The sequence below is a fragment of the Sus scrofa genome, chromosome 15 (genome assembly GCF_000003025.6).
Source record: "Sus scrofa isolate TJ Tabasco breed Duroc chromosome 15, Sscrofa11.1, whole genome shotgun sequence".
NCBI classification, from domain to species: Eukaryota; Metazoa; Chordata; class Mammalia; order Artiodactyla; family Suidae; genus Sus; species Sus scrofa.
Window position 1 is genome coordinate 37,452,838 of NC_010457.5, and position 12,823 is coordinate 37,465,660.

Genomic DNA, 12,823 nt, shown 5'->3' on the forward strand with positions numbered 1-12,823 from the left:
GAAAAGGCAAAAAGACAATAAATAAATAAATAAATAAATAAATAAATAAATAAAATAAAATGTATTTCTTAGACTACTACTGCAATGACGAGTTTCCTATCTGGATTCATTCATTACTCATTTGTATTAAGTCTATATTGATTCATAATTTCCTAATTTTTTTGTATGGGTTATAATCTGCTAATATCATTCTTTATTTTGATGCTAAAACTGTCCTGTAGTTTGCCAGAGGGAGCCCTTCAAGCGAGTGTCCTGCCCTTTCAACATGTCTTTGACTTGGAGCACTTTCTGCCTTCCTGGAACAAAACAATGCTCCAGACTTGTGTTGTAATTTCCCTGCCTCAGCCATGAAATTAGCCATTTCTTCAAGGAATCTTTATTTTGTTAGTGGCAAGTGGTATTTAGAAACCAAGTCTGGGCCTCAGGTGTGCTATTTGTTACTAGAATATGGTAGGCTCTCAGTGGACAGAGAGAAAATTCACATACACTAGCACAAATCCACGCCCTGGTCTACACCTATACCTATCCTGTAACATGTGGTCCTATTCCTCTATTTCTATGTATCTGTGAAAAACCAAAAACCTATCCCCAACCAACACCACCAGTTCATTCCAGCCCCCACTCCTTTCCATACTTGTTACTCCCCTTTCTGACACTGAGTAGCCTGGTTCTCATCATTCACAGTATATTTATCTATTTGCACAATTCTAAATACACATAAAACATAGTTTCGGAGTTCCCGTCGTGGCGCAGTGGTTAACGAATCCGACTGGGAACCATGAGGCTGCGGGTTCGGTCCCTGCCCTTGCTCAGTGGGTTAACGATCCGGCGTTGCCGTGAGCTGTGGTGTAGGTTGCAGACACAGCTCAGATCCCACGTTGCTGTGGCTCTGGCGTAGGCCGGTGGCTACAGCTCTGATTCGACCCCTAGCCTGGGAACCTCCATATGCCGCGGGAGCGGCCCAAGAAATGGCAAAAAGACAAAACAAAACAAAACAAAACAAAAAAACATAGTTTCAAAAATGCTAAACTTTACCCACACGAAAGACAAAACCATTAACTGGAGTTTGATATTTATTTAGAGTTATTATTTTTTACCACTCTGTCTAAATTTACTTTTTTTTTTCCATTTCAGGGTCATTATGTTATTCATTTGAAATGTGTTTGCATATTTTGAGCTTTCTACTCCATCTTTGTTCATTTTTTGATTTAGGTTTTGAGCATATGGTAGTTGGTTCTAAAAATAGACCTTCACATGGTATTCTCCCTGTGTGTGTCTATCTAAATTTTCCCTTTTTCTAAGGACACCATCTTGTTAGATTAGTGACCCGTTGCAATATTTTGCAGTTGTATTCTGTAGTTATAAGCAAACCTGCAATGAAAAGACTTATGAATATGTATTCTCATGTTGCTAAAGAGTTATCTATAGATTGAACTCCTAGAAGTGGGATTATTGGGTCAGAAAGTAATTTATGTACATTTTTGTTAGATATCACCAAATTCCCCTTTAAAAGGGTGGAAAAAATTTATTTCTATCAGCACCATATAACACTATTTACCCACGGTGTTTCCAACGGAATGTACTGTCCAGAATTTTCATTTTTGACAAGTTGACAGGAAAATACCTAGGGCAGGTGTAGCTTGCATTGCATATCTCTAATTATGAGTGAGATTAAAAAAATCTCTTTAAAAAGTTTAAGGCTAGAGGAGTTCCCACTGTGAGGCAGTGGGTTAAGAATTTGTGCAATCCAACGCCACTTGCTGCAGTGGCTTGGGTTCGATTCCTGGCCCCAGCACAGTGTGTTAAAGAATCCAGTGTTGCTTATGCCAAGCCCCTTTAGGTAGAAATTAAGCAATATTATACAATTTTACATGACTACATGATAACTGCTTGATAAATGTTAGCTATTGTGTCTACTATTAAGACCTTTTTATGAGAAAATGAAGCTTACAGATTTAGCTAGTTCGTATTAGCCTCCATACTCCAAATCTAATTCCAAAATGCAGCCTGTACTTGGAACCACTAGGTTATAAGAGAGCCCCTTTAAGACTGTTTTTCATCAAGCTTGGTATACAATGTCCTACCTGATAGAACACAGAGATGGTATTCAAATTACTGAAAATTAAAGTTTTCACACATTTGGTGGTTCATTCTTTAATACAGACAGCATGGGTCCTTTAGCTGATTCAGTGTTTCAGAGAGATTAAACAGAGGGCTCTTATCAACAGAGTGGCCAGTCCTTCCCCTCCCTAAGTGTCACCCACAGGAAAGACTGGGACCGGGTCCCCTCCGGACGCATGCGCGCAGCCCTCGGGGAGGTGCCTGCAAGGTGTGGGCGGGGCTCCGCGGGCGGGAGCTTTGAAAGCTAGACGCTGAGCTGCCTGCGAGCTGAGCTGCCTGCGAGCTGAGCTACTCCGGAGCGCCCAGCTCGTCAGCTCCCATCAAGATTCTTCCGCTCCGGGATTTTTGGGCAGCACAGCTAAAGGGCGCAGCCGGGACCGGGGTCCCTCAGCTGGAGGTGTAGTGTAGTGTCAACCGGAAGTGAGTCCGAACCTGGGCCAGAAAAACTGGTGTCCTCTTCTCGCGTGGGAGTGTCTTAGTCGCCCCCTTTGGCGGTTTAGAAAACGCGGAATAGCGGACTTCCGCGGAGCGGGAGTGGAGCGGCGCGCGCCCGCCCTGCGCATGCTCAGTGCTGCCTCTCCGTCAGGCTCTTGCGGCTCGCGGCTTCACGGCGGTTCGCGTCCCGCCGCCCCTCATGGCGGCTCCCGGGACGCAAGGGGACCCCATCCTGAAAGGTGAGCCGGTGGGCCCACCCGGTGGCGGGCGGGCTTAGGACGGGCACCCAGGTGGCGACGGACGCGTGGACGCGGCTCGCGGGGCGCTCGGGGTGGCAGCCCGGCCCTCCCGGAAGTCAGCCCAGCCACCTGGGAGGTGGGTTCTGTCACCAGCCCAGTACAGCCTGCGAGGCCAGCACCGGGACCGCCCCCATGGGATGGGGGGTGGGGGGCTGTCCCCGAGCCTAGTACAGTCCCCAAGGCAAGCACCCGGATCGCCCCCGTGGGGTGGGGGCTGGGGGGCTATCCCCGAGCCCAGTATAGCCCCCGAGGCCAGGGCCGGGACCGCCCCCGTGGGGTGGGGGCTGGGCGCTCTTCTTTCTCCGGTTTAGCACCCGGACCGCCCAGTGGATTAAGGGGCAGTTCCAGAGGCCAGCACCGTGACCTGCCATGTGGGGTGGGGTCGGTCCCTGAGCCCAGGCCAGGACCACCCCACAGGGCTCGGTGAGGCGGGCGGTGCAGACAGATGGCAGAGGTGGAAGGAATGGCTGTGTTTGATTTTCAGCTTTTTCTGGGTTCTCGCGTCTTTGTATAGCCTGGTGGATTTGAGGGGAGAGGGCAGTAGTGAAATTGGGAAAAGCAGTAGCCCCTCTTCTTGTGCCTCTATCAGTGTTGCTACAACCTCTCAGTGGGGAATTACTGCGTAAAGGCACACATGGAAGTTCTTGAAGCATCAGGCTTTGAGCAGGCGACCAAAATCTGTGTCCCTGCCCCCCACCCCCAATCCTGTCCTGTTTTGTAGGACCTGCAAGCAAAGAACGTTCCTTACTTTTTTAAATGGTTGGGCCCGAGAGAACAGAAGGACAAATGAAAATTGTGTCAGATTCAGACTTCGTTGTCCATAAAGTTTTGTTGGAACGTGTCCATGCTTGCCTATTGTCTTTAGCTGCTTTTGTGCTACATCTGTGAAGTTGAGTGGTTGTATGGCCCCTCAGAGCCTAAAATTTCTGAGGCCCAGAAAAAGCTAGACCCGGTTTAGAAATTTGAGAACATCAGTGTTGAGGATGTAAACTGTGACATGTGTATGAGTAAAGTTGTTCTCTTGAAATTTTAAAAACCATAATAGCACTAGTGCTGTTTTGAATAGGCTTTTAACGTAAGAAATTTTACTTTTTTTTTTTTTTTTTTTTTTTTTTTTGTCTTTTTGCCATTTCTTTGGGCCGCTCCCGTGGCATATGGAGGTTTCCAGGCTAGGGGTCGAATCGGAGCTGTAGCCGCCAGCCTACACCAGAGCCACAGCAACGCGGGATCTGAGCCACATGTGCAATCTACACCACAGCTCACGGCAACGCCAGATCGTTAACCCACTGAGCAAGGGCAGGGACCGAACCCGCAACCTCATGGCTCCTAGTCGGATTCGTTAGCCACTGCGCCACGACGGGAACTCCAGAAATTTTATTTTTTAATGTAAATAGAACAAGAGAAACAATCCTTTGAAATCCTTGGGTGAGGGATACTGGAATATCAAGTATATCTTGTTTATTTTCAGATGTTGTGGCTTATGTTGAAGTATGGTCAGCCAATGGAACAGAAAATTATTCAAAGACATTTACAAATCAACTTGTGGATATGGGGGCAAAGGTAAGAAATTTATTCTTACCATTGCTGCATATGACAGTCCTTTGAAACACTATGAGATATATTTGCATTTTCTTATTTTGGGAGTTGTTACTTAGAGCATGAAGGACAAGAGGACAGTGGGTAAACGGCAGAAGTAAAAAAAGACCCAGCGCCTGAAGAATTTACAACAGTAGCATTTATAGAACAGTTGGCCTTGTGGGTGATGGGAGAGGAGAGCTGAAGGATGAAAGCATGGGTCTTGCCATTGGCTTCTTGGATGCATGGTGCTATGGATCAAAGTGTGGAGTACAGGCAAAGGAACAATTTTTTAAGGGAAAAGTTTTGAAATTGGGTATATTGGAAATATCTGATAGGCATTTGGATGTACACATCTGAAACTTTTGAGATGGTCCGGGCTAGAAAGAATGTTTTGGACGCCATGGCCCTGAGGTCAGGTGAAGCCACTGTTGTGATGATGACCCAGGGGGTTGAGATAAAAAGTGTTGAAGGTGCAGCATATTTAGTATTTCTAGGGCTGGTGATAGGAATCGTAGTCAAGGTGGAGAAGGATGCCAGGAGAATTCGGAAAACAAGCATGAACATCTGAGGAGGGACAAATGTCAAAGGCGGAATTTTCAGCCACTGCAAAATCTTTCAAAAAGGTTAAGACTGGGAAGTATACCTCAGATTTGAAAACTCTAGGGTCAGTGTTGAGTGTGGCACTTTTCAGCGAGCTGAGTAAAGGGGGTGGGATTAGTTCGGGAGTCACTGAGCTTGGAAGGGGCGGAGATGATTTAGGTAGACTGCTCTCTGAGGGAGTTCAGTTGTGAACAGTATTTGTGCATGTGTGCTTTTGGAGTTTGGGGGGGATGGCAGGTAGGCTGGTGAAGGGAGATTAACATGGGCGGGAAGGTCACTGAAGGCAGGGCAGGCATTAGGGTGAGGCAGGGGCATAAAATTAACTGTAAGCAGGCATTCCCCTTCAGGCAGAGTGTGCTCCTGAATTTCGAGGCCCACCCTAGTCCCTGCCCTGATGGAGGGCCCAGAGCAGACTAGGCTGGAGGACAGGCAGAATATAGGGGCACAGCTTGCTCTTGAGCCTGAGAAGACCCTTGCTTCTGATCCGTTGGAAGGTAGGAATCTGGGAGAGTTTCCCTCTGATGACACCAACCACATACTTGGAGAACAATGATTTGTGGTTGAGAAAAAAGCCATGGGACATAGGAGTTGACAGAATGGCTTTTGAGAGTATTGTAAAGGTCTTAAGATCTCTTGAATCTTTTTGGTTTTTTTGTTTGTTTGTTTGTTTGTTTTTTAGCTTTTTATTTAGAAAGTTTCCAAATAGAAAAGTTGAAAGACTAGTACAGTGAACATGGATCCAACAGTTAACGTACCAACTTTGTGTCCATCTCTCAAACAATATTTTTTTTCCTGATTTATTTGAAAGTAAGCTGCAGATGTCATAATTTGCCCCCAAATGTATTTAGTATGCATCTTTAAGAACAAGGATGTTTTCCTGTGCGACAAAAGACTGTTGTCACATGTGCAAAAACTATCAATGATTTCCTAACAGTTTTCTGCAGTGGTTGAATCAATCTATAATTCTGCCAGGGGATAGACGCTCTTTTGGTGTATATGCTTGATTGTGTTTGCCTTTACCTTCTTCATTCTGTGTGTTTCTGGTATTATGTCAACAGGGTTTGAATTTACATTTTTCTACATGTCTTCCTATATTTATTTTGAAGACCTTGTTCAAGTCTCCAACTCATACTTCCATTGGGTTTTTTTTTTTTTTTCTCCTTGATTTGAAGTGTTCGCTGTATTTTTGAGTTGACCTCTTTGTTGGCCATGTGAATTGCAGTATTTTCTGTCATTTCTGTGGCTTGCCTTTTCCCCTTCTTAATAATGTCTTTTGATGATAATTGTAAAGTAGTTCATTCCTTATGGTGAGCCTTTTTGTATGTATCTTGTTTTAAAAAAAAATCTGTTTTTACATAAATTAGGAAGATTTTTCTCCTTATTTTCCAGAAGTTTTATCATTTTGCCTTTCATGTTTAGATTTACAGAGCATCTGGAATTGATTTTTGCATATGGTGTGAAAGTTTCATTTTTTTACATGTGGATGGTCATTTGTCCCAACACGATTTATTGAAAAGACCGTCCTTTATTTAGTATTGACCATTTATTGAAAAGACTGTCTAGGCCGCACAGTAATTCCTTTGTCATCAGTCCAGTAACCATGTTTCAGGGTCCATATAGTCTGTTCTCATGACACACCATCCTGCCTTATACTCTTTTTTGTTTGTTTTGCTTTTTAGGACTCTACCTGCAGCATATGGAAGCTCCCAGGCTAGGGGTGGAATCAGAGCTAGCTGCTGGCCTGTACCACAGTCACAGCAACGTAGGATCTAAGCCGTGTCTGTGACCACAGTTCAAGGCAACTTCAGATCCTTAACCCATTGAGCAAGGCCAGGGATCGAACCTGCATCTTCATGGATACTATTTGGGTTTGTAACTGGCTGAGCCACAATGGGAACTCCCTTAGACTCTTTATAATAAAGTCTTCATAAGTCTTTCCCTTTGTTCTTCTTAACCTTTTGCCTTTCCAAGTATGTTTTAGAATCAGTCTCTAAATTTATAACATAAAGCTTTTCTTTGGGAATTTGATTGGTATTGGATTGATAACAACCAACAGTATGTTGAGAACTGACATTTTTACAAAATTGAATCTTCTAACCTATAAACAAGATTTGAGACTATTGATTTGGGTTTCCTTAATTTTTTTCAATAATTTTTATAATTTTCTTTGGTTATTTTTGATGCTATTATTAAATGGTATCTTTTGAGTTCTTTTTCTAATTGCCACTGTTATGTAGAAGTGGTTAATTTTTGCATATCCACCTTGTCTCTGGAAAATTTATTAAACTCATGAATTCTGTGAAATTTGGGGGATTTTAACAATGTACACAATTGAATCTTACATACATGGGACCATTTTATTTCTATTTTTTTCTAATCCTAACATTTTAAAATTCTTTTATTATTATTTTTAAAAGTTTTATTAAAGTATAGTTGATTTATGATGGTGTGCCAATTTCTGCTGTAAAGCAAAGTGACCCAATCATACCTTTATATACATTCTTCCTAGCACTTTTGATTTCTTTTTCTTGACATACTGCACTGGCTGGGGCCAGTTGAATTGAATGGAGAGACCAGGCATCCTCATCTGACCCTCTTCTCAACGGAGAGCTTTTAACATTTCCCATCATGCAGTTTCATACCAACTTTCAGTTCTTAACTTACTAAGAGTTTTTCTCATAAATAAGTAAACTTTTTAACTTTAATGCACTTTTTTTTTTTTTTTTTTCATTTTTGGCTGCCCTGTGGCATGTGGAGTTCCTGGGCCAGGGATCAGATCCAAGCCGCAGTCGCAACCCAAGCCACCCTTGAGCTAACAATGGATCCCTAACCCACTGTGCTGGGCCAGGGATCAAACCCCTGTCCCAATGCTCCCAAGATGTTGTGGATCTCATTGCGCCACAGGAAGAGCGCCTTAATGTACTTTTGAAATGTTTTGAGATAATCGTGATTTCTTTTCTTTTACTTTGTTAAGGTAGTGAATAATAATGTTTGACTTTTAGTTGTTAGCCAACTTTGCAGTCCTGGAATAACCTCAAGTGATGGGAATGTATTCTTTTTGTATATTGGTTGACACAGTTTGGTAGTTATATTGCTTTTTTTGGCAAATGTCTACAGGAGTGATACTGTCTTGTCCTTATGAAACTGTGCAGATAGTAATAGTTTACTATCTTGTGTCTGCATTGTGTCTTCAGGTTTCAAAAACTTTTAACAAACAAGTAACCCATGTTGTGTTCAAAGACGGGTACCAGAGCACGTGGAACAAAGCACAGAAGAGAGGCGTGAAGCTCGTCTCAGTGCTCTGGGTTGAAAAGTAAGTCGTTTGTTTTATTTTTTACCTTATGTTACTTAGTATTGGTAGAGTGTGGAGATATTTTGCATAATCACAGAACCAGGTGAAGTGTGATTTGCATCTTTTCTCTGCCTCTTATTCAGGCAAGTCATACAACATCCTCAGTTTCCTAAGTAGAAAGATAGGTGTGGTACAACCCTTAGCCTACCCTGAGGCCATATGTGTGGTGTGTTTGGGAAACTGTAGGAGGCAGATTGTGTTAGTCCGCTAGGGTGGCCAGAATACCATAGGCTGTGGACTTAAACAACAGAAATTTATTTTTCACAGTTCTGAAGGCTAGAAGTCCAAGGTGAAGGTGTCCACAGGCTTGGTTTCTGAGGCCTCTCTCCTTGGGTTGGTGATGGCTATCTCATTTCTGTCTCTTCACCAGGTCTCTAAGTGTTTCTGTGTCTGCATGGACCACCCCAATGACCTCATTTAACTGTAATAATCTCTTTAAAAAGCCCCATCTCCAAATACATTCTGGGGTTAAGACTTCATGTGAATTTGGGGGGTGGGACACACATGACAGGAGCAGTCAGGGGGACGCCTAGGACGAGGTTGAGGTCAGAGGTGGTGGGGTGTCAGGTGATGCAGAAGAGAAGTGTGTGGAGGCAGGAATGGGGGCAAAGGCAGGGTGGGTGGGAGGCTCTTGGATGACCCTGGCTGGTATGTTGGCCCCAGGCTGGCAGCTGTGCAGAGCCATCAGATCCAGTGTGTATTTTTAAAGGAAGTGCCAGAGTGGAGTTTCTGAAGCTTCAGGTGTGAGTGTAGAGAAGAGAAAGAGTCAAGGATGACTCTTGACCTGAGGAACCAGAAGGATGGGTTTGCCATTTCCTGGGGTTGGGAAGGCTTCGGAAGGACCAGGTCTGGGGCTGAAGTCAGGAGTTCGGTTTGGTCGTGCTGAGTTTGGGGTGTTTATTAGGGACCCAGGAGAAGGTGTCGGGGTCAGCAGTTGGATAGATGACCATGGAGCTCTTGGGAGATAAAAATGAGAGTCACCCGAGTACAGATAACTGTGGATGTGATCCCTTCGTGAGTGTAGACAGGAGGAGAGGAGGTCCAGGTTTGAGCACTTCAGTGCTGGAGCTAGAGGAAAATAACCAGTGGGGTTGATTCTAGAGGTCAGGTGAAGCCTTCAGGGAGGGATAGTCATCAACTCTGGCAGATAGGTTGATAAAAGTGGGTCCAAGAGATCACCACTGCATTAGCAGAGCTGGACAAGCAGTTTTGGAGGATTAGAGGGGGCAGGAAAGACTGGAATAGGAGTGGAGGGGAGAAGGGTGGAACATGCATGAGTGGAGACAGGTCCAGTGGGGTGGAGAGGTGGGGCTGTGCCTGGGTGGCATGTGTAGTGGAGGAGACTGTTCGCTGGGAGAAATGACAACACCTCTGTGTGCTGATGGAGCCCATCCAGCAGGGACAGGAGTGGGTGATGCAGAGGCAAGAGGGGACTTTGTTGTGCAGGTGGCTTAAGAGGGCTGTAGGGATAGACTCTGGTGGAGCAGTTGAAGATTTGGACAGGATATATAGGTTACTTTGTATATCTTCGGGTTATGGGGTGTCAAGGACCATCATTCTATTCTGTATCGACAGGAGGGAGTGCAGAGTGTCTGGGGACAGTCACTGCCAGGTGAATAGATGTGGTGTGAGCCCTGTGGGAATTCTTTTCTGATTGTCCCTACTTTCTTTTGTCATCTGAGAGTGAGCAGGAGGAAGATTTTGGAGGTTTGAGGAGAACCCATGAAGTAGTTGTCTAGGAACATGGGAGAATGGGTGGATCAGGGAATGTCCTAGAGGGAGTGCCCCTTCTGGGCAGGGCTAGCAGCGCACTTGAGGGTGGTGTTTGTGAGTGGACGGCAAAGCTGAGGGACAGGCCAGTGGTTTATCTGGTAACCTATAGGCCAGAGGATTTACACAGACACCACCATCAGGGGTTTGGAGAGGTGTGCGTAGCAATGGTGGTGATGGACTGTGGACGTCAAGCTTGGTCAGTTTTGGGAGGGGCGATGCTCATGGAGGGAGTAAAAGATAGGAGAGAGGTTGATGGATTAACTGGTCTTGATTGGGTTGAGATTTTTCTGGGGTCCAGTAAGAGGTTATGTTTGGAAGGATAGGAGGAGCTGGCTGGAGAGTATGCTGTGTAAAGTGTAGGTTATGGAGGAGAAATGGAGCCTTCTCTCCTCACAGGACCCCTTTCTTTATGGGGCCAGTTAGCCTGGAGGCAGCTCTTGACTCAGCAGTAACAAACAAGTGCACACTTGATGCCTCAGAAGAACTAGAATGATTGTGACACCTCAAAAGATTTATATTATAGCTGAGGGGCAAATTAGATGCAGTGGTGGAATGATCAGCTCCAAGGACCCTGCTATGTTGTGCATTGTCACCAGGGGAGGTTTACTTTAAAAGGTCCAGATTCCTCACATAGGGTTGAATGGCCATGCCTTACTATTAAAGTTTTTTTTTGTTTTGTTTTGTTTTTTTTGTTGTTGTTTTTTTAATTTATAGCCTTTTTTCCTTTGGAACAGTTTCGCATATCATCAGCCAAAGTCTATGCCTTATATTTTCCATTACTGCTTTGATATAAATTTACTCTAGTTTTCTAAAAAAGCAGCAGTATGACTCTATACATCTGGATTTCGGGGAACATTCTCTTCTCCAGAGGTGCTTATCATATGTATCTTTGTCCCAAGACAGTCCTAAAGTAGCCTCTATCAGATTTCCCTTTGGACAGTTGGATGGGGACAGGCATGGACAGAACCTGATTATTACAAGATACAAGTGTGAGTGTTTTTAAATGTGAATGTAAAAAGAAATTTAAAGCTTGTATTACTTTGTATGTATGTATATAATAGAGTGTTACCACTGTGTGGCTCTAGGGGATGGATCTTTATAGTGGGTGTGGTCCTCATGTATCATTAGTCTTGGGAAAAGCAATCACCAGAAGCTAATTACAAGAGAACTATTGCCTTTGGAGATGAAATTTTCTTTTGTCTTGAAATTTTCGTCTGAAAATGCTTCTAGGAAATCTGTCTTGAAAGTGTAAGTTTGTCAGATGACCCCAACAGCATGCTTTAGCTGTTTCAGTTTTACCGTGTTTTTCTCCCTTTAGTAGGAGGTCCAGGCTAGGGTATTGTGCAGGGTGGGCCTTGTCTCTTTAGTCTCCTTAGGCTGGAGCATTTCTTTATCTTCTGTGGCTTGGGCAGTTCTGAAGACTCCAGCCTCACTCTCCACCCTGTTTTAAAATAAGATGGTCTTCATTTTGGATGTGTTGTGTTTCCCTGTGATTAGACTCAGGTTATGGTTTCCTGCCTGCAAGCCCCATGGGAGTGTGGTGTGTCCTACCAAGAGACCCAAATTGTTCCCCTGCCTCTTAGGGTGATACTGATGTTGGTCACCTGTGTAATGCCTATTGTTTCCTTGAAACTGAGAAGTCACCTGTGGGGAGGCACTTGAAGACCATGTAGCCATCCTGCTCCTCTTAGAAGCTCCCCCTGCCCCCCAGGGGATGCGTCTGGTGGTGATTCTTGCCTGAACCAACCTGAACTCTGAATCTTAACAGGATGACTGTTTTCCCCTCTTTGCTCAGGTGTGCCTGGCTGTGAACTGGAGTAAAGAGTCTTCCCTTCTCCCACGTTGATTGACTGACGAACGTCAACTCCTAGGTTTCTGTATTTTGCAGTGGCTAGTAGTTTGTGACTGGTGCTCAGATTGTTCAGATTTGGATAGTGGGAGCTGCTTCATGCCCCTTCTGACACCTTGTGCCTATTCTGCTCCAGGCGCCTCTCGGAAGACCATGTCCTCCAGGTGGAGAACAGTATCGGAGACTAGATGTGGGTGCTGGGGGGCTCATGGCTGTGGAGGTCACTGTTTCTTGGCCTTTTGAACAAAGGCAGGAAATATGTCTTGTTCCTTTCTTCCCTTTTCCTTCCCTGTTTTGGATTTTTTAATCTGTTAGTTTTAAAATTAAAAGTGTTCCCATTCTTTTATTTTTAGTGATTGCTTTAGGGATTACAGTAGATCTTTAACTTCAGAGTCTACTTAGACTTAATATGTAATATAGTACCCCTTTCACATAAGGTGTAGAACCCTGGTAATTGTATGTGTCCATTGATTCTGCCCCACCATCATTTATGTTAGGGTTGTCATATGTGTTACATCTATATGCATTATAATCCCACAAGCCACTGTTGTCATTTTTGCGTTAAACAGTTGTATTTTAAGTATATTAAGAGGAAAAATACTGTCTCATATTTATCCATATATTCTCTTGCTCTTCCTTCTGAGGATCTGAGTTTCCTGTTATTTTTTTCCTGTTATCACTCTAAAATAAGCTCCATAGCCATTAGCAGTCACTCGCCATTGTCCCCTAGCCTCTAGCCCCCAGTAACCACTAATCTACTTTTTTTCTTTCTGAATTTTCTTATTCTGGACATTTCACATAAATGGCATCCTACAT

General features: G+C 44.1%; 1 protein-coding gene across 9 annotated transcripts in view; it reads left to right on the forward strand.

The window, feature by feature from the left end:
- MCPH1 (microcephalin 1) overlaps positions 2,349–12,823 on the forward strand; it is a 219,786-nt gene continuing 209,311 nt past the window's right edge. For 2 of the 9 annotated variants that reach the window (XM_021075800.1, XM_021075807.1), the window contains exons 1-3: positions 2,387–2,795; positions 4,324–4,415; positions 8,228–8,346. In XM_021075800.1, coding sequence (XP_020931459.1) covers positions 2,756–2,795; positions 4,324–4,415; positions 8,228–8,346 — 251 coding nt within the window. In that variant the 5' untranslated portion in view covers positions 2,387–2,755. Of the gene's footprint in view, positions 2,796–2,831; positions 2,932–4,323; positions 4,416–8,227; positions 8,347–12,823 lie in introns of those variants that run through there. The other 7 variants (XM_021075806.1, XM_021075803.1, XM_021075799.1 and 4 more) reach the window with 6 other exon arrangements.